The sequence below is a fragment of the Pipistrellus hanaki genome, assembly GCF_964339955.1.
Source record: "Pipistrellus hanaki genome assembly, chromosome: 4".
Taxonomy (NCBI): Eukaryota; Metazoa; Chordata; class Mammalia; order Chiroptera; family Vespertilionidae; genus Pipistrellus; species Pipistrellus hanaki.
The window spans coordinates 89,062,901-89,079,876 of NC_140506.1; the positions used below are offsets into that span (position 1 = coordinate 89,062,901).

Below are 16,976 nucleotides of genomic sequence, written 5' to 3' on the forward strand. Positions count from 1 at the left end.
GAGCAGCCAGCCTGTTGGCATGGAATGGGGATGGGGTGGGGCAAGGACCCAGACTATGTCTTGATTCCAAACCTATGAATGGGCACCAATGCTAAGGGCTCCTATGTGCCATGGCAGGGCCATCTGCAGAGTACAGAGCCCGATCCAGCTATAAGGGCTTTATCTGGCTCAGATCCTGTCACAGAGATGGCTCATCACCGGAGCAGTCAGGGGGTGTCTGAGGAGCCCCCTGAAGCTTCACCATCAGGGGATGGTGAGGCAGCCCAGAGAGGGTGAATTAACCCAACTGACCCATCTCACGTGGCACTTAGTCATGTGGCAGACTTTTGGCCTGGGGACTCAGGTTGGTGTATTTTGGCATTTGGCGAGGAGACTATGACCCGGTGGATGTGTGGCTGGTCGACATGAGAATGCACTTGATTTTGCTATGGGTGTTTTGGGGGGCTGAGGGCCTAGGACACCTAAAGCTACAATAGCCAGGTAGACTTGGGATGGATGTGGGGACAGATGAGCTGGCAGGTTTGGAAGCACAAAGAGCAGAGGGAGGCAGGCCTTGAACTTGTGGGCTTTATGGGGCCTCCTCAGCCCTGGCTACATGCCCATCCCTTCTTGTCCTTGGTGAGGGGTATGCAAATGCACCTCATCGTTCCATCCTCACAAGAGGTGTGCAGGAGGATGTGTGGTGGTGCCCATGGGGCTCTGGGCTAAGCCCACTCTGTGCAGAGATGGCTCAGGGACACTGCGGCTGACTGAGTGCTGAGGAGTGAGCCGTCTCTTCAGTCTACATGGACCAGGTACAGCTGGGGAAAGAGGCTTGGGAGTGTGGGAGACTAGCTGAACTGGGATGGGAGGAGGCAGGAACCTGGCCCGTGTTCCAAAGCCTTAGCCTTGTTCAGCTATGACTCTCGGAGGGGCTTGCTGGGACCCCCAGCACCACCACCAGGCAGAGGCCTGCAAAGGTCAAAGCATAGAGAGGCCTTGGTCCTTGGATATCCCGTCAGCCACTCCCTCTTCTGTTTCACAACTGGGAAAACTGAGTCACAAAGAGTGCTGTGACGTCTCCAAGTTCCAGGAGCAGCAAGGGCTGTGTCTGGGCTCTGAGTGCCAGGGTATTCCTGGCGAGTTTTCGGCGAAGGGATAAAGGTCAGGGTGACATTGACCCTCCACTCCCATCCTCTGTCACAGGCCCTGGAGAGGCTAAAAAGCTTTGCAAATAAGGAGGGTGAGGCTGAGCGAGCTCCAGTGCCTTCCTTGGAATTGGGTGTGAGGCTTTTGCCTGCTCTGGGCCCTGGGGATTCAGGGGAGTCACTAGGGCCCACACGCACTGGAGGAAATGGAGCTCCCTGGGGTCTTTGCTTCATTTCCAGCATCCCCTCCTCTGGTGCGGATTCTGTACTGGCATCTTGTCCTCTTTGCTTCCCCTGGCCAGACAGCCCCTTCCCTACAGGCCCGCCCCCAGCAGGAGGAGGGAGCTGGTCAACCTGGAAAAGGGACCCAGCACTAGCCATTAAATGCTCCCTACCCACCACTTCCTGCCTTTCAGGCTCTACCATTGGCCTGTGAGGGTCACCCTCCCCCTGAAGAGCAGCCCCACCCTACCCAGCCCTAGCATAGCCTCTGGAGGAGTTAACCGATGCCCAAACCCCACAGTACCATTGGCCAAGGCTGACCCTGTAATTACAGAAGTTAAGAATAGTCTTGTAGGGCCAGTGAGGCCTGGAATTTCTCAAATTACTCCCAGATGGGCCAGCCAGGCCAGTCTCCTGCCCCCTCCATCCCCAGGTCCTGGCCCCTGCCTCCACACCGGGCCCACACCCTTGGCAGAGGAATTGGGACTCTCCAATCCTCTTCAAAACTGGTGGACAACAGGGATGCATGCCAACCTCCAGGTTGGCCTGAGAGGTGGCAGGTCCCCTGCCCCCCAGGTTTCCTGGAAGCTAGAATCCTATACTGCCCTCCTGGGGTGTGGGAGCTGCTCAGTGAACTGGACTGGAGATGAAATACATGGCCATGGGCCTCCACTGGATGCCCTCAATTTCTTCACTGTTTACATATGTTCCATCTCAATTTAGGCAGAATGGTATATGTTCTTTTTTATTTTTATTTTTTATTTTTATTGATTTTACAGAGAGGAATTAAGAGATAGAGAGTTAGAAACGTTGATGAGAGAGAATCATCGACCAGCTGCCTCTTACACACACACCCACTGGGGATGTGCCCGCAACCAAGGTACGTGTCCTTGACCGGAATCGAACCCGGACCTTTCAGTCTGCAGGCCAACGCTCTATCCACTGAGCCAAACCGGTTTCAGCATGGTATATGTTCTTATAAGAGCAAGAGGGGTCCAGGGATCAGGCACACAGTCTTCCCCAGCCTCTTCAAGGGAGAACCCAGGGCCCACCCTCCCAGGGACCTCTGTCTCAGCTCCCTATGCCTTCCTCTTTGTCATCCCTGTCACTTGTGGAGTACACGACACTAAAAGGAGATGTGACATGGTGGGAAGAGCAGGACACCAGCATCCTATCTGCAAAGCCAGATTCAGGCAGCAGGTCCATAGATGGCTGTCCTGCACTTCCTGAGTGTCTGACCTATGCTTGGGCTAGTGTAGGGAGAAGGTGGGGTTAGGGGCCTTTTGTAAGTGGAGGTGAGGGGCTGGTGGAGGTGGAGATGGGGGGTTAGAAGGATCTGGTGATGAAGCAGCTTGTGCTCCATCCAGGAGACAAACACCTCTGGTCCCAGGTTTGGTGCTTCTGGACTGGGTGAATGGTCAGGTGCCTGTGCTGTAGGCAAGTAGGGATTTTTCCCTCCCTGTTGCTGAAGAGGCAGCTGAAGCCAGAGAAGTGGGTCCTCTGTTGAGATCATCCCAGCAACAAGCTTATGCAGGTTGGAGGTTGGGATTGGGACACACCAAAGTGTCTACCTCTGGCCAGACCCCTAACCCAAGCCCATTCAGCAGCCAGAGGCACGAGGTCTGTTGGCTAAGAAACCTCCAAACCTGTAGAGAATGTTTGAATTTATTTGAGCCAAACTGACGATAATTGCTGGGAAGCAAAACCTCAGCAAATTGAGAAAATGCTCTGGAGGATGATAATTCTATAGCTTATTTTATGCATTACAATCGAAGGAGAAGTAAGGGGTTATATGAAATGAATTGGTAGTAGATTAGGGAAGTGGGAGAAAGCAAAGTGGGAAAATCTCTGAGATTGGATAAAGAATATAATAGACATGCGTTTCTTTTACATTGGTAGGTATGGGATAATCACCTGTTACCATTTACCTCACTTAGGGATGGTATTAAAGGAACAATAGCAATGCAAGGCTCTGTGGTCTCTGCTCAGGTACCATGGTATGCCCTGAGAGGTCTGGAAAAGGACATTACTCTGACATTTCAAAGGTATGCTGACTTAGATGCAAAAAGACTACCCAATTTTAGCTAGGAGTTTTTATGTTCAGACCATCCTATGTGGTTACTTTCGGTTTCTAAGTTTGTAAGGCCCACCAAGCAGGCCTCCCCCTGAGTTTGTAGGTTTAGTATATGGCCCCTTTTTTGGCCATGGGTCCCACACCCAGTGTGTTCTTAGAGACTGGGTGCCTCCTCCCCGCCTGAGTAGCTTTTGCTCACAGCGGCCCCACCCTCTCTGGCAATCAAGGCCTCCCCCATGGCTCACAAAGCTCTGCTGGCCCCGGAGTGGATGTTGGGAGCCGTCCTCGCCTGCTGTAAGCAAGCTGCTGTCTCCTCTCCCAGCCTGTCTCCCGATAGGTATGGGCATGAAATGGGACTGTGTATAAGTCCCTGTGGCACAGGGCCGATGGCAGCAAGAACTCAACAATGTGGGGGCTGGTGTTTGTCCACATCCATCCCTGGGCCTGGCCCGGAGCCTTTGGGATCGCCTTGACTAGGGGCTGCATCTTGGCCTACCTCCTCCCCACTCCCAACCCCCACTTAGCCCAGGTCCTCCCTTCATCCCCCAGTGCTTTTTCTGGGAGGGCTCACACCATCCCCCTTTCTTTAGGTCCCACCCACCCCCTGCTGGCCCATGAGGCCAGGTTTGGCTTTTCAGGGAAAACATTTATTCAGCAGCCACCGTGTTCAGCAGCAGCCCACAGGCCCACAATAGCCCCTTTGACTGGGCTGCCGAGGTGGGGGGGTAGGCCTCAGCGTAGCCATTCCAGTAATGAGACCCAGGCCCACAGGAAATCCACCTGGGCTGCCGCCGCTGGCTCAGAAAGATGGGGCCCCACCCAGGCCTGCCGCCACCATCCCCTGCCCCCGCGACCCATCGCTCACCTCCTTCCTTCTCCTGCCAGAGCCCTCGGCAGCCGCTAATTGAATCCAGAGCCTCGCGTGGCCAGGCCTAACTCAGCGCTGACATCAACGCCCCAAGCCGCAGGCCTGTTCCCCGGGCTTCACTGAAGCCACCTCCTTTCTGCCAGGGTGAGGCTAGGAGCCAGGGGCTGCGGCCCACAGAGCGGCACAGGCATGGGGCTTTGGGGAGCCTTGCTGCAGCATCTGCAGGGCCTCTCTGTGGCCCCAGGGCCCACCATGTGAAGTACTAGGAAAAGGTGCTCTGCATCCATCACTGTCCCCAAGCTCCCAGCATCATCCCTGGTCCTGTCCCTGCCTGTGGTCTTCCTGGAAAACACTCCCACTTCCGGGGTTTTGGAAAGTCGGGCACATTCCAACTGCAGAGAGTAAAGGGACATTGAAGAGCCACCAGTTCTCTACAGGTCAGACTCAGATCTCTGATCCTGATCCTTGGCCACCAGCTCCTAACAGTCTCTTGTAGCCTCCTCACCCACCAGAGGGCTCCTGCACTTCGGGCTCCTTCTCTGCAGCTGGAGCAAGAGCCCATACAGAGGGGCAACAGGACTGTAGGGAGGGTGAGCTGTGTGTGCCATCTGCACCATCATGAGGACATAGTTCAAGTCACCCCCTCCACAGAGGAAGGCAGGCATGGACTATCTGTCCAATCCTTCCCTGAGAAAGGGCCCTTGGAGATCCTCTTGGCATGTATCTGCCATGAGCCTCTTTCAGGAGCAATGCAGCTGGGTAGGTGAAGGCTGCCCTGTTATTCTTCACTGAGGTTGGAAGCTGCCCCACTGGGAGGGTGGACTGGGTACCTCAGTGGAAGCTGGGTGGATACAGCCCGGGATAGAACTTATGGAATGCCACCCTACCCACCATGGCCTTCCCAAGCCCAAGGAATGCTGGCCAGAGCCTGGTGTCCACTGGGGAGAGGGGTCCTGGCCCCTCTTCCCCAGAGGGCTGTCCCTTTTACACCTACCCTTACCCTCCCTCTATGCAGTCCAGGAGCCCTGGGGTCATGCCAAAGATACACTCATTTTATTTTATTTTTTATTTTTATTATAAAAGGCCTTCATATCATCGTTTGTCTTACAAAAACCAAAGTCCTTGTCTCTGTGTTTGAAAACTATTTTCCCAGAATAAATGGGAAAGGATCTCTTATAAATATATTTTAAAAAAACAAAAGCAAAACTTGTTCCTAAAGCGTCTTTCTTTCCAGTTTCATTTGTTACTTCACTCCCTGGGGCCAAGGCTGGGCTGCATACCCATCCTTACCCCCACTCTCCCTCTTCTCTCTTTCTGGGGGCTTCCTTCACTGACCCCCCGATTCTCCTTGGGTTGAGAGCCTGGCAGCCCTAGGCCTGTGTTACCAGCACACGGCAGAACCTGCCTGCCCTGCTCCCCCCGAGGCTGCACATGGCAGAGGACAGGGCCAGCGCCATCCTCAGAGGCACTTGGGCTCTGGGGGTCCTTAGAGGTCTTCACCTGGGTCCTAGCATCTTAGATGAGGAGACCAAGGTCCAGAGAAGGGCAGGGACTTGCTGTAATCACACAGCCCCTGCCCTGATGTGTCCTCATCTTATGGATCTGAGATCTTCTTGATCTTATAGCAGGAGGGCGCTGTTCAGTCCCAGCAGAGCTGAGAGCCCAGCCCAATAGTCCATCACTCCCAGCTTAGATGTAGGGCTTAGTGGGAATGGGCCCTTTGAGCCCAGGCCCTGGGTAGCCCATGAGTGGCACCTCACACTCAGGCCCACCAGGTGGGGCCTCCCCACCGCCCTCACTTGCCATGGGGCCTGGTTCTAAGGGGGCCTTCACCCCCTCCAGCTCTAGGGGCCCAGGCCCCACCTGCCCTTTGCCCTGAGCGGCAGCTGCCGCGGCCCGCCCCCGCCGCACGAAGTAGGCTGCCCCTACAGCAGCCAGGGCAGCCAGGAGTATGGCAGCCAGGGCCGGCGCAATAAGGAGCGGCAGGTTGCCCTCTCGGGCCTGTGTGACCGGGGCATGGTTAGACCGGACAGCCGGGGGGGTGCGGGCCTCTCCACAGGCCTCCTCGCCCTCAGGCATCCGCCCAGCCCCCAGGGGCCTGACACAGATGGAGTAGGTGGCATTGGGCCGAAGCTGCGTGACCGTGTACTCGGCAAGTGAGGCGGGCAGCCGCAGTGTCACCGGCCGCTTGTCAGGGCCTGACAGGTTTCGGTAGGTGAGGCGGAGGCCCCTGAGCTGCACGGTACTGCCCTGCAGGTAGCGCTGCAGCCCTACCCTCAGGGAGGTGGGGCTTATTGGCTCGATCCCGAGGGGCAGGGGCCCTGGAGGCCTCAGTGTGGCTGGGGTAGGGGAGGGCCATAGCCCCTGCTTCATCAGGCTCTCACAGTACAGGCCAGTGAAGCCATCGGGGCACTGGCAGGCTAGGTGGCCCCTAGCCCCCCGGTGGCAAGTACCCCCATTGAGGCAGATGGATGCTGGGCAGTCCTGGGGCTGAGGGTCAGCTCCCACAGTGGGTGGGGTGGCAGGTGGCAGGCTCGGGGCTTTGGCAGCAGGCTCCGTGGGGTTTTGCCAGGTGGGGGCTGGGCTGGAAGACAAGGGTGTGGGTTCCCATGCCAAGGACCTCGTGGTGGGCACTGTAGCCGTGGTGGTGGTGGCTGGGCAACCGAAGTCGGCATAGTCGAGGTCCAGGAGCATCTTGCCAGCATTCTTGGGCGGGAAGTGGCAGCGCGTCTCCTCCGGGCTGGCCAGTGCCACTCGGTTCTCCCGTACCCAAGGGCTGAACCAGCTCAGGGGGCACACACAGTTGAAAGGGTTTCGGGCAGCTGCCAGGAGCCGCAGGCGGGGGAAGAGGCCCGAAAGCTCATGTGGTAAGGCCTGCAGGCTCAAGTTGCTCAGGTCCAGCTCCTGCAGGGCTGCCAGGCCAGCCAGGTCCTCGGGCCGCAGCTGGGCAATGCGGGTGTTGCCAGCCAACCGCAGGCGTGTCAGTCCCTGTAGACCCCGGATGGCAGGTGGCACGAACTCCAGCTGGTTGTCTGACACATCCAGGTCGTGTAGATTGCGCAGGCGGCCAAGGAGCCCCTCGTCCAGTTGCCGTAGCCCCAGGCCGGCCAGCCGCAGCGCCTCTACATTGGCGGTGTCCAGGGCACCCGGCTCCAGGGCCAGGAGGCTGTTGTGACTGAGGTCCAGCAGCAGCAGGCTCGGCAGGCGCAGCGGGGGCAGCGCCCGAAGCTCGTTGTCTTGCAGCTTGAGTTCCAGGAGGCGGTCAAGTGCATCAAAGGCACCAGGCTGGATGTGGTGGATTCGGTTCTTGCCCAGGTAGAGGCGCTCCAGGCACCGCAGGCCGCGGAAGGTCTCGTTGGTGATCTCACGCAGCCTGTTGGCAGTGAGGTCCAGGTTGCTAAGGTTGGCGAGTGGCCGGAAGACCCCACTGGGCAGGCTGGTGATCTGATTCTGTGATAGGTCCAGGAGCTGCAAGCCTGGCAGGCTGGCAAAAGTACCTGGTTCGAGTGTAGTAATGCCGTTGGCAAAGACATACAGGCCTGCTGTGTTGGAGGGCACATCTCGGGGCACCGTGGTCCCCTGGCGGGCAGTGCAGAATACTGTCTGTGGCTGGTTGCACTGGCAGCCAGAGGGGCAGCCATGCACCCCAGGCCCTGGGGCTAGCAGCAGCAGCAGCAGCGGCAGGGGCAGGGGCAGGGGCAGGGGCACACTGGAGCGCATCTTTTGGTCCCTGGGAGCAGAGAGGAAAGACAGGAGACCATGAGTCAGGGGCCCAGGAGACGGCCATGCCAGGAAGGACTGAGAAGGGAATTCCAAGCCCCCTTCACCACTCCCTGCCCCCAAATCCTACAGCACACTGTAGTTATGAGTCAGGTCTCCAGTGCCTGGGCCCAGTTCCTGCATCACTCTCTTGCTATGTGATTTTGAACAGTCACATGACCTCATTATGCTATCAGTTGCTACTTCCTGCACTGTCACCATGGTTCAGTGGGTTGATGCATGCAGAATAGGGCCCAGCCCCCAAACACTCCATGACCACAAAGGACATCTATACCTTCACCCAGCTCTCCCACCTCTGTGGCTTAGAGAGAACATGATCAAAAAGCATTAGGCTGTGGCCCTTCCCCCAGCCCCCCCCACCCCCCACCCCAAAATCTCTGCTGAGGTGGACAGGGAAGCAGGCGGAGTGGCGGCTTTAAGATTGGTGGGCAGTCAGCCCAGTGCGTAAGTAGAGAAGCTGGCTGCCCCAGGCCACCGGCCCCTGCCGCCACGCTCTACGTCCTCCCAGTGAGGAGAGACCGCAGTGGGAAGACTTCACATGGAAACTATGGGATTGGTGTTTTTCCACTTGTGAAGCCAGACCTGCCCGGGACGGGAGCTGTGGGATGGCCAGGATGTGGCCAGTAGGAAAGTTTCTGGGGAAGGGAGCAGAGGTGCTGGAGCAGTTAGCAGGGGGAGGGGTGTAGGGAGGGAAGCCTTCTGGGCACTCTGATAGAACTAGAGGTGAGGGGATCCAAGCCTCCCTGGGCTGACCCAGGGCTCAAGTTGGGGGACATTAGTTGCATGGTGGCCCCAGAGGCAGTACTACCCAGATTCCTTCATCTACCATTTCTTGGGTTCCACTGTGGGCTGGGCACTGAAGCAGAGCTGCAGCCCTTCCCATGTGCCAGTGTCACTGAGCATTTAGCCACCTCTTGTAGTTTCCCCAGCAGCCATTCCAGGTGGAAACTATTTTCATCACTCCCAGATGACAGAAAAGGGGGGCTCCTAGCGGTGCAGCGACTTGCTGCCGTTGCACTACTGAGAAATCTGAGCCAGAGCCCTGGTCCTTAAGCAGGTCCAGGTGTGGTTGTGCCTGCTGCCTGATGAGGGGCCCAGTCCTGCCGGGGTAAGTGGGGGTGGATCATTCCAGGCTCTGGCTTGTAGCTTGACCTGCCCAAGAAAGGATGAGGCCACAGCTGGGGCCCACCTTCATTCAGGATCCTGAGGAAAATCTAGGTGCCACCCCCAGCAGCAGTCCCCACGATCTGAGCCTGTATAGCCCCAGAGAGGCCAGCATCCCTCCCTTCCAGGCACCTCTGCTTACACAAGGGCCTTTTGTGCTGGGGCTCAGCCTCCCCTTCCCCCATACCGGCCAGCTGTCAGGCAAAGGCAGGTAACAGGCCGCCCCCTCCCCAACCAGGGTGCCTTCTGCCCCACTGCCTCTATTTGGATTATCCCTCCCCCAAATAGGGAAGTGGGCTGGAATATGAGGTGGTCCCAAGATGGATTTGACAAGTCACTGGGGGAGGCCACTGTGGTCTAAGGCCCGTTCTAGGTAAAGGCCTGCCACCCAGTTTGGGTACCCTGCCCATCTGCAGGGCCATTCTTGCCTGGGAAGTGGGGCCATCAGCCTTGCCTTTCACTAGTTAACACTGATGACTGCCCTTCAGAAGCTAGCCAGGGAGGCCTTACCTGACCCCTAGCCAGTGCCCTCTCCCCTGCTCTCTCGACTCCTGTCACATGCAGCCCTGGCCCTGCCAGTGCCATCTCAAGGGGGCTCTGTGCACCCCACCCAGCCTACTCCCCTGTGAGGACCTGCTCCACCCTCTCTGACTCAGAGTTTAGCCTGGCCTCCAGATGTGGGCTATGAGCATCCCCCACCCCCACACGGACGTGGGGGGTGAGCCACCTCCCCCTGAATCAGCTCTCCTGGAGGAACAGGCCAGGGTCAGGAAGGGAGCAGCCAGACTCAGGGTGGGAGGGGACCCCCTACATGTGACCAGCTTGGTCACCCGTGACTTTGGCTTCCCATAAGACTTGCATAAGCTCATGGTTAAAAACTCATGCTCTAGTCAGGCAACCCTGGGCCATGGGTGTCAGAGCTGTAAGGTGTAGACAGTGTTTCTCTCAGTGCCTAGGCTTCTTCATTTGTCCCCCAGACGTTTCAGAGCAGACACCTCCCAAAACTGGGGCACTGCTGGGGCACTCTCCACTCAGCATTAAGGGGGGGCCAGCATGGGCTCTAGGCTTTGCTCCCTTCAATCAGCAAAGTCCTCGTGGGGGAGGGAGGCAGTGACTGCTATGGCTCCGTCTGGACCTGAGTGGCAATCTGGCTGAGTAGCTGGGAGCAGAGGCTGCATGAGGAAGAGTGACTGGCATCCTGGGCTGGGGAGACTGCAACAGGCAGGAGCTAACCTGCTTCCCACTCCCTGGGAAGCAGGAGTGAGCGCCTTGGCCTGCCCCCGTCCATCACTCAGCAAGGACTGGCACAGGGGCTTTGGAAAGCAGCAGACGAGGGCTGGTGGCTCCAGGGGCTCTGCCACAAGGGCCTGGCACCAAGAGCAAAGCAGACATCAGACAACCCCCCCGCCCCCAAAAGAAGGGGTACAGAGGGCCAAGACTGACCGTGGAGGAGCAGGCATCAGGTAGTAGGACAGTGGGGGACAGAGGCTTGAATTTGGGCCCAAGTTCTGCCCCTAAATTGTTTCCCAAGCCCCTTCCCACCTGTGGGCCTGGGTTTCTCAGCCGCCTTGCTTCACCCTCCAGAGTTGTTCGGAGCACCCAGTATTCTGTTTGTTTTCAAATGGACAAGTTCTGGAAGCAATTCCGCTTGTCTGGGCCCATGCTGGTGTGTGAGTGCATTGGGGGTGGGGGTGCCTCCTGAAGGGGGTTGGGTCATGGCTGCCCTTGTCCAGCCAGTTACAATTTCAGCAGCTCTGAAGGATCAGGGGCCTGGGCTTTGATATCTGATCCGCTGACCTGAGGCAGGGAGGTGGGACCTTTCTCTCTGAAAAGGGTGTGGGGAGAGTTCTGAAGGCAACCCTGGCATTTGGGGCGGGAGCTGGGGGGGGGGGGGGGGGACTAGAGGGAGAGGGCAACAGGGTCCAGGCTTCTGTCCTCTATCTAGATTCCACATAGCCTCGTCTGGGCCTGGCCCTGCCATGGTTTGCCACTCTCACAGCAGGCAGAGGCCGGGGCTCTGTTGCTCCTAGCCTTGCCAAACCCCAGGAACAGTTTTTGGGATGGTACTTTAGGGTCCGATTACCTGTGTTTGCAACCTGGCCATGGGCCTTCACCTCAGTTCCCATCTGTTGAGTTGGGGGGCTGGTAATAGCACCTGGTTTTCAGGATTGTTTAGTTTGTACTTGGAGCACATTCTGAGTGGTCAGTCAACATTCGCTACTGAGGGTGCTACCCATAACACCTGAGTCCGCTCTGGGAAGGATGCCACAGTGTGAGAGGCTTCATGCTCCTTTCAGCACAGATCGGAAGCCTCCCTGGGCTGAGGGTAAAGCCTCCATGTAGAGGCTGCCCTCCCCCCCCCCCCCAACTTCCCCCCTTGGGTATGGGCATAGGAGAGCAATCTGATGGAGAGGTACCTTTAATTTTGGAGGAGGTAAAGGGTGAGCTGTCTTCTGGCCAGTCCCCTTCAGCATATGACTTCAGGGTGAGGGGAGAGCAGAGTGAGGGCTCTGGGTAAGGACATCCATCATCGCAGCTCTCAGGGGGACCCAGAGTGCCCCCACCCACTCCCAAGTTTGGGACACACAGAGGCCATCTGCCCTGGGTCAGGCAGGGACCGGAAAATGGGTGGAACCTGGGCATTTCGGTGACTGCATCAGATTTAAGGCAGAAGCATCTCACTGCTCCTGGGGAAGGACAGGCCAGCATACCCCCCTCCTGTGCCCCACGCTACAGAGTAAGTGCAGGGTCAGGTACTATAGGCCCGACCCTGGGCCCTGGGCCTCTGGCTCCCAGTGTTGGCCCGCCCGGGCTAAGCACTGCCGGCCAGGCCTGGCAGCAGCCCAGCCCAGGAGTCTGCCAACCCTCCAGGCAGGCGGGACTGTGCCGGCGGCCAGGACAGCTGGCTCCAGTTTCGCTGACGTGTCTGAGGAGGTTCAGGGCCCAGGTCTGGCCCACCCGCCTCCCCATCCCCGGGACAAAGCAGCCCCTGGCCCAGCAGGACAGAGGCTGGAGTTTCCCTCCTGGGTCCTCAGAGAAGGGGCCAAGAGGGCAGAGCCTCGGTTCCTCAGAGATGGCCCTCTCTCCAGGTGGGGGCAGAACCCTGCCCTGTGATTAAGCTGGAGGTCCCCACCAGTCTCGGCGTCTCTGCCTTACCCCACATACCACTCCAACGGGCTCTGCTCATTCTACAGAGAAGACCCTGACACCCAGTTCCCTTCCCTTTCTGGGTTTCCATCTCCCACCTGGAACCCCAAGGGCTTCTCAACCCCAGCTGCACATCAGAATCACCCTGGCAGCTTTGGAAAGTTCCTGATGCCTGGGCTCCACCGCCAGGCTCACTAAATAAGAATGTCTGGGGTGAGGTCTGGCAGAGCTGTGTTTTGGAAAAGCTCCTTGGGTGAGCCTCCCCTCCAGCCGGGGCTCAGACCCTGGGACAGGAGGCTGCAAAGGGGACAATCTGGGCATCAGCCTTCCTCTCGGTCAGGGCAAGATCCCTGAGCAGGTGTGGGGGAAGAGCAGCAGCATGCCAGGCCTCGGGTGGGGACCTTCTGTGGCACTGTGGGTGACTTGGTAGCTACCAGACCTGTCAGCCCAGGGCAGGAGGATCAGTGACTAAGGCCAATCCACACTAAAGTGAGCCCTCAGGGCAGCGGGACGTGCCGTCTCAGCCAGGAGAGGTGCCACCCTGTTGGGGGAGGACACCTGCTGTCCCGGGAGCTATGTGTTGGCTGGGGCCCAACTAGAAATGGGCCAGTCCAGATGCCTCCGCTGGCACGCGCAGGTGTGATGCCACCAGGGCTGGGTTCAGACACTGGGCCCCTCACTGCCCTGTCCCCACCCAGGGCCAAGCACTCATCAAGGAAGGTCCTAACCCTGCAATTAACCCTGACTTTGCCAGAGGAAGTCCTTAGTCACCAAGGGAGGCCACCAGCCCCACGCCAGCTGGGCCCAGGCTGTCTGGGGCCCCGACCGGGTCTGAGAAGGAAGTGACCCCGGAGGAGGTCTTGCCCTTCTCATGCTCACCATGCCTAGAGATCTAAGTCACCCTGTGGCAGAAGTGGCCGGCCCTTCCTGGGATCTGTGCGCTGGTCAGTGGGCAGGTGGGATTGATATGGGGAGCTACCCCCTGCCCCCACCTCTCCTCACTTCTCACCGCTGTCTATCCAGTGACTGCCCAAGCCCCAGCCCCAACCCCTTCTCAAGGCAAGCCAGCTCTCCTCTCCTCCCTCCTTAATTAAATCTCTCAGGCAGCCTCAGAGGAATGTCAGAGCCTTATTGCATTTCTCTGGAGGAGACTGGTAGGGGGGGGCCTTCCCCAACCTTGGAGAAGAACTGGCTCCTCGCCTGCCCCCTCCCCCTAAAACCGAGGTGGTCTAAGGGAGCCTGCCCCAGCCTCCTCATACCCAGGGAAACTGGAATGAGGAAAAGCGGGGGAGGCCTGCAGGCCTGGCCGGCCAGGCGGCCCAGCCAGCTAAGGGAAAGCAATCCGGCTGACTCTGGAATGTGGAAACCGATAAAAGGAAGAAGGCTGAGCCTGCGCCCGCCCGCCGTGGTGCATGCAGACTCCCGCAGCACCCCTGCCCGCCCCCAAACAGCCCTGCTCCAGTCACGCGCACACATACACCCACGCCCCAAATACGCCCAGTGGGCTGTGTTCTTACACACACACACACACACACACACACACACACCCTCCCTCCCCTTTCTCCAAGAACTCTCACAAATTCCACAGCAGTGAGGGGAGCTGGTTTTCTTGGCAGTGCAGACAGAGCGCTGGGCTCTCCAGCCCGGGGAGGAGACTAAGGAGAGCTGAGGGGGCTCCGGAAAGGGTCACTAACCCTTTTAGGTGGCATTGTTGCCCTCGCCATGAATTGAGGGCTTGCCAATGGTCAGGGATGCTTCTCTCTGGTCACCGGGGGGTACTGGCTGGCTGGCCTGCGGAGGTGGAAGCTGCCTCCTGGGCCTCGCTGGGACCCCACTTTCCCGTTTCCATGAGCTGCCTAGCCCGGGGATGGGGTCCACTTACAAGCCCCCATGAGGACTCAACTCTCTTTACCTAGGACTTGTCCCAACTCCCTCAGGGCTGTAGTAGGGGGTGTCAGGAATGGGAGCCAAAAACTGTGGACTCATCTTCTGCCCAGGGCATCTCCCTGGCCCTGGGGCTGCGTGCCAGGAGGGCCTTTTGGGGGGAAGCAGAGCTTATCTAAGTGTCTTCTCGTGCTGAACTCCCTTTCCCATTTCCAGTCTAGAGAGTGGTGCCATCCCAGCAAATGCCCTGGAACACTGGCCCCCAATGGTCCCATTTGCCTCTCTGGACCCACAGGTCCCAGGGTACTGTGTCAGTTTCCAGCAGCACAAAGCCAGGGAGATGGGGTCAGGCCATGCCCAGGCCCCCAGCCTGGCACAAGTATGCTGGTTGTCCCTCCCTGGGCCCAGGAGAGACCAAATAATGGTCTGGAGGGAATCCAGCTGGGCTGCTCATTACCAGAGCCCTCTTCCTGCCTCTGACACTCTGTTTACAGAAGCTCTGGGGCCTGATTCCCCGGGGAGAAGACAGCAAACTCAGGGGACTGCTCTCCCATCCCCCTACCCGTTTGCCTTGCCAACAGCTGGGCCCTAACTGGATTCACTGTCTGCTGGACCAGCTTGAATGGACCCTACTTGGAGGGTACCAGCCCAGCCACCCCTTTATACCCTCAACATCCAAAAGTGAGAAGGGTCCTTTGATATCCAGTCCCGTTCCTCTAGCCCCCAGAAGGTCTTGGCCTGGGGAGGGGGACACTGGGGCCTGGTGCCTCTCTCCAGAGCCTCACCTACCCTTGGTGCAGAAGGCAAGCAGGGGACACCTGGACCATCAGGGTCTCTTCCTCCCCCCTTGCAGATTCCATCCCTATTCCCCAGGGCGGGTAATGGTTACCCACCCTGGTGTGGTAATGGTTAAGGAATGGTTGGCACCAATCAGCTGATCTGCCAAGTGACCACAGGGGGACCTTGGCAGCCCTCAGGCCCCAGTGCTGCCAGCCCTGGGACACAAAGAACTAGGCTGGCTCCAGGCCATTGGGTTCAAAGCCCAAGCAAAGCCCCTTCTCTGAAAGAGGCAGAGATGCTAGTACCTGGGGCCCAGGCACTCAGGGTTTGCAGTGTCTTGGAGTGGAGGGGGCGGGAGGGGTGGGGGTGGCAGTGTGGAATGGTGCACTAGTACCTGCCAGCCACCCACTTACACCTCCCCTGGGCTGCATACTTGTGCCCCCTCCACTTCAGCTCTGACGTGAGTGACAAGGGCCCTCAGGACCCTAGAGGGCCAGTCTGCACAGGGGCACCGGGGGCCCCAGGTACAGAACTAGACCGCTCCACTTTGGGAGGTAAACGTAACCTAAGACCATGGCGTGGCCATCCCCTCAAAGGGATTTGATTCATAAAACTGGTCATGCCGGAGGGCCCAGCCGTGGGAGGAGGAAGCGAGGGAGGGGGTGTTTATTTTGTCTACTCGCAGCCCTGCCGGGTCGGCGAGCCCTTGTACACACACAACCGCGCGCGCACCCGGCCGTGAGACTGTCCGTGGCCGGTCGGCCCAGGTGAGGGTGCGGGCTGAGGGCGCCCGCCCTGAGTGCGTGTGCGTGCGGAGGGGGACCTGCGGGGGATCTGCGCGTGTGGTCGGCGCATGTGCATAACCCGCCTCCGTGGCGCCCCCCATTCCTGTCCTCAGCCCCCCAGCCCAGCAGACACTCACCGGACAGCAGAGGCGGGAGCCGGGCGGGGCGGGCCACGGCCTCAGTCCTTCCCCGCCGGCCAGACCGGAGGGCTCCTGGGTCCCGAGGCAACCGCGTCCACGTACCCCCGCCGCGGGCTCAGGCTGCGAAGTCAGCTCGCGGGAGGCGGGTCGCGCCTTTAAGGCGGGGGGGCGGGGCTGCCGCTTGCGGGGGGCGGGGCTGCTCCCCATTGGCCAGGGCGGAAAGGGGCCGAGGGAGACCCGCCTCCCCCAGCCACTGAACTGGTCATTTGGCTGGGCGTCCTGGTCCTCACCCCGCAACTCCCTAACTCGGGGGCGGGCGGGAGAGATCGTGTCTTTCCCGGTGCGGAGTCAGGAGTTCAAAGCTCCAGGCCGGTGAGCCGTGTTTGCCTCATGACCCTGGACAGGTCCCTGTTTTTCCGTGTAGAAAGCAAGCGAATTTCAGTGAGACAAAGTCCCAAACTTGGGTGCTTGTAACACATCAGACAGGTGATAATAATTCAAGGAGCAGACCCCAGAGCCTGTGAAGACCTGGAAAGGCAGGGGAGGAGGGGAGTGGGGGCAGTGTAAGGACTCAGCCTCCACGACCTGCTTCAGCCTGCCAGAACTTTGGGTTTTGCAAGAGAAACTGGAAATCTGGATTTTATTATATTTTTTTAGGTGAAATCTCTGAATGTACTATTGTTGGTAGTTAATCCCAATTTCAACAACTCCTGGGCAGGCTCTTCTGAGAGCCTCCTAGATAACAAACTCAACACCAAATCTGAGTTCTGGGGTTCTTTTAGATGTGACAACTTTCAGGCTGGGACCATCCCTGGGATCACCTTTCCCATGTTTTAGATGAAGGGACTGAGACACAGAAGGGGAAGTGACCATCTGTCCCAAGAACCCCAGTTACAGGCAGTTCCAAAGCCAGAATGTGTTTGTGGAGGAGGGGGGACTGGGATGGAGAGGGAGGTTGGGCCTCATTGTCAGTGGGTGGAGCCTGGGTGCAGCTGACAGTGGCCC

The 16,976-nt window shown here is 58.6% G+C and overlaps 2 protein-coding genes and 1 long non-coding RNA gene across 3 annotated transcripts in view; 2 read left to right on the plus strand and 1 right to left on the minus strand.

Moving 5' to 3' along the window:
* The window catches only part of LOC311621851 (coronin-7), a 64,521-nt gene that overhangs the window by 34,301 nt on the left and 13,244 nt on the right, over positions 1-16,976 (plus strand). The gene's annotated exons all lie outside the window — the stretch shown is intronic.
* Positions 4-5,497, plus strand: LOC311621967. Its single transcript, XR_014794917.1, has 2 exons — positions 4-3,394; positions 4,309-5,497. It is a non-coding gene; the product is annotated as an uncharacterized lncRNA (long non-coding RNA).
* Positions 5,343-16,112, minus strand: VASN (vasorin). Its single transcript, XM_084882308.1, has 2 exons — positions 15,969-16,112; positions 5,343-8,021 (listed from the first exon to the last, which is right to left on the minus strand). Exon 2 carries the CDS (start codon positions 8,009-8,011, stop codon positions 5,981-5,983), a length of 2,031 nt encoding a protein of 676 aa, XP_084738434.1. The 5' UTR covers positions 8,012-8,021; positions 15,969-16,112; the 3' UTR covers positions 5,343-5,980.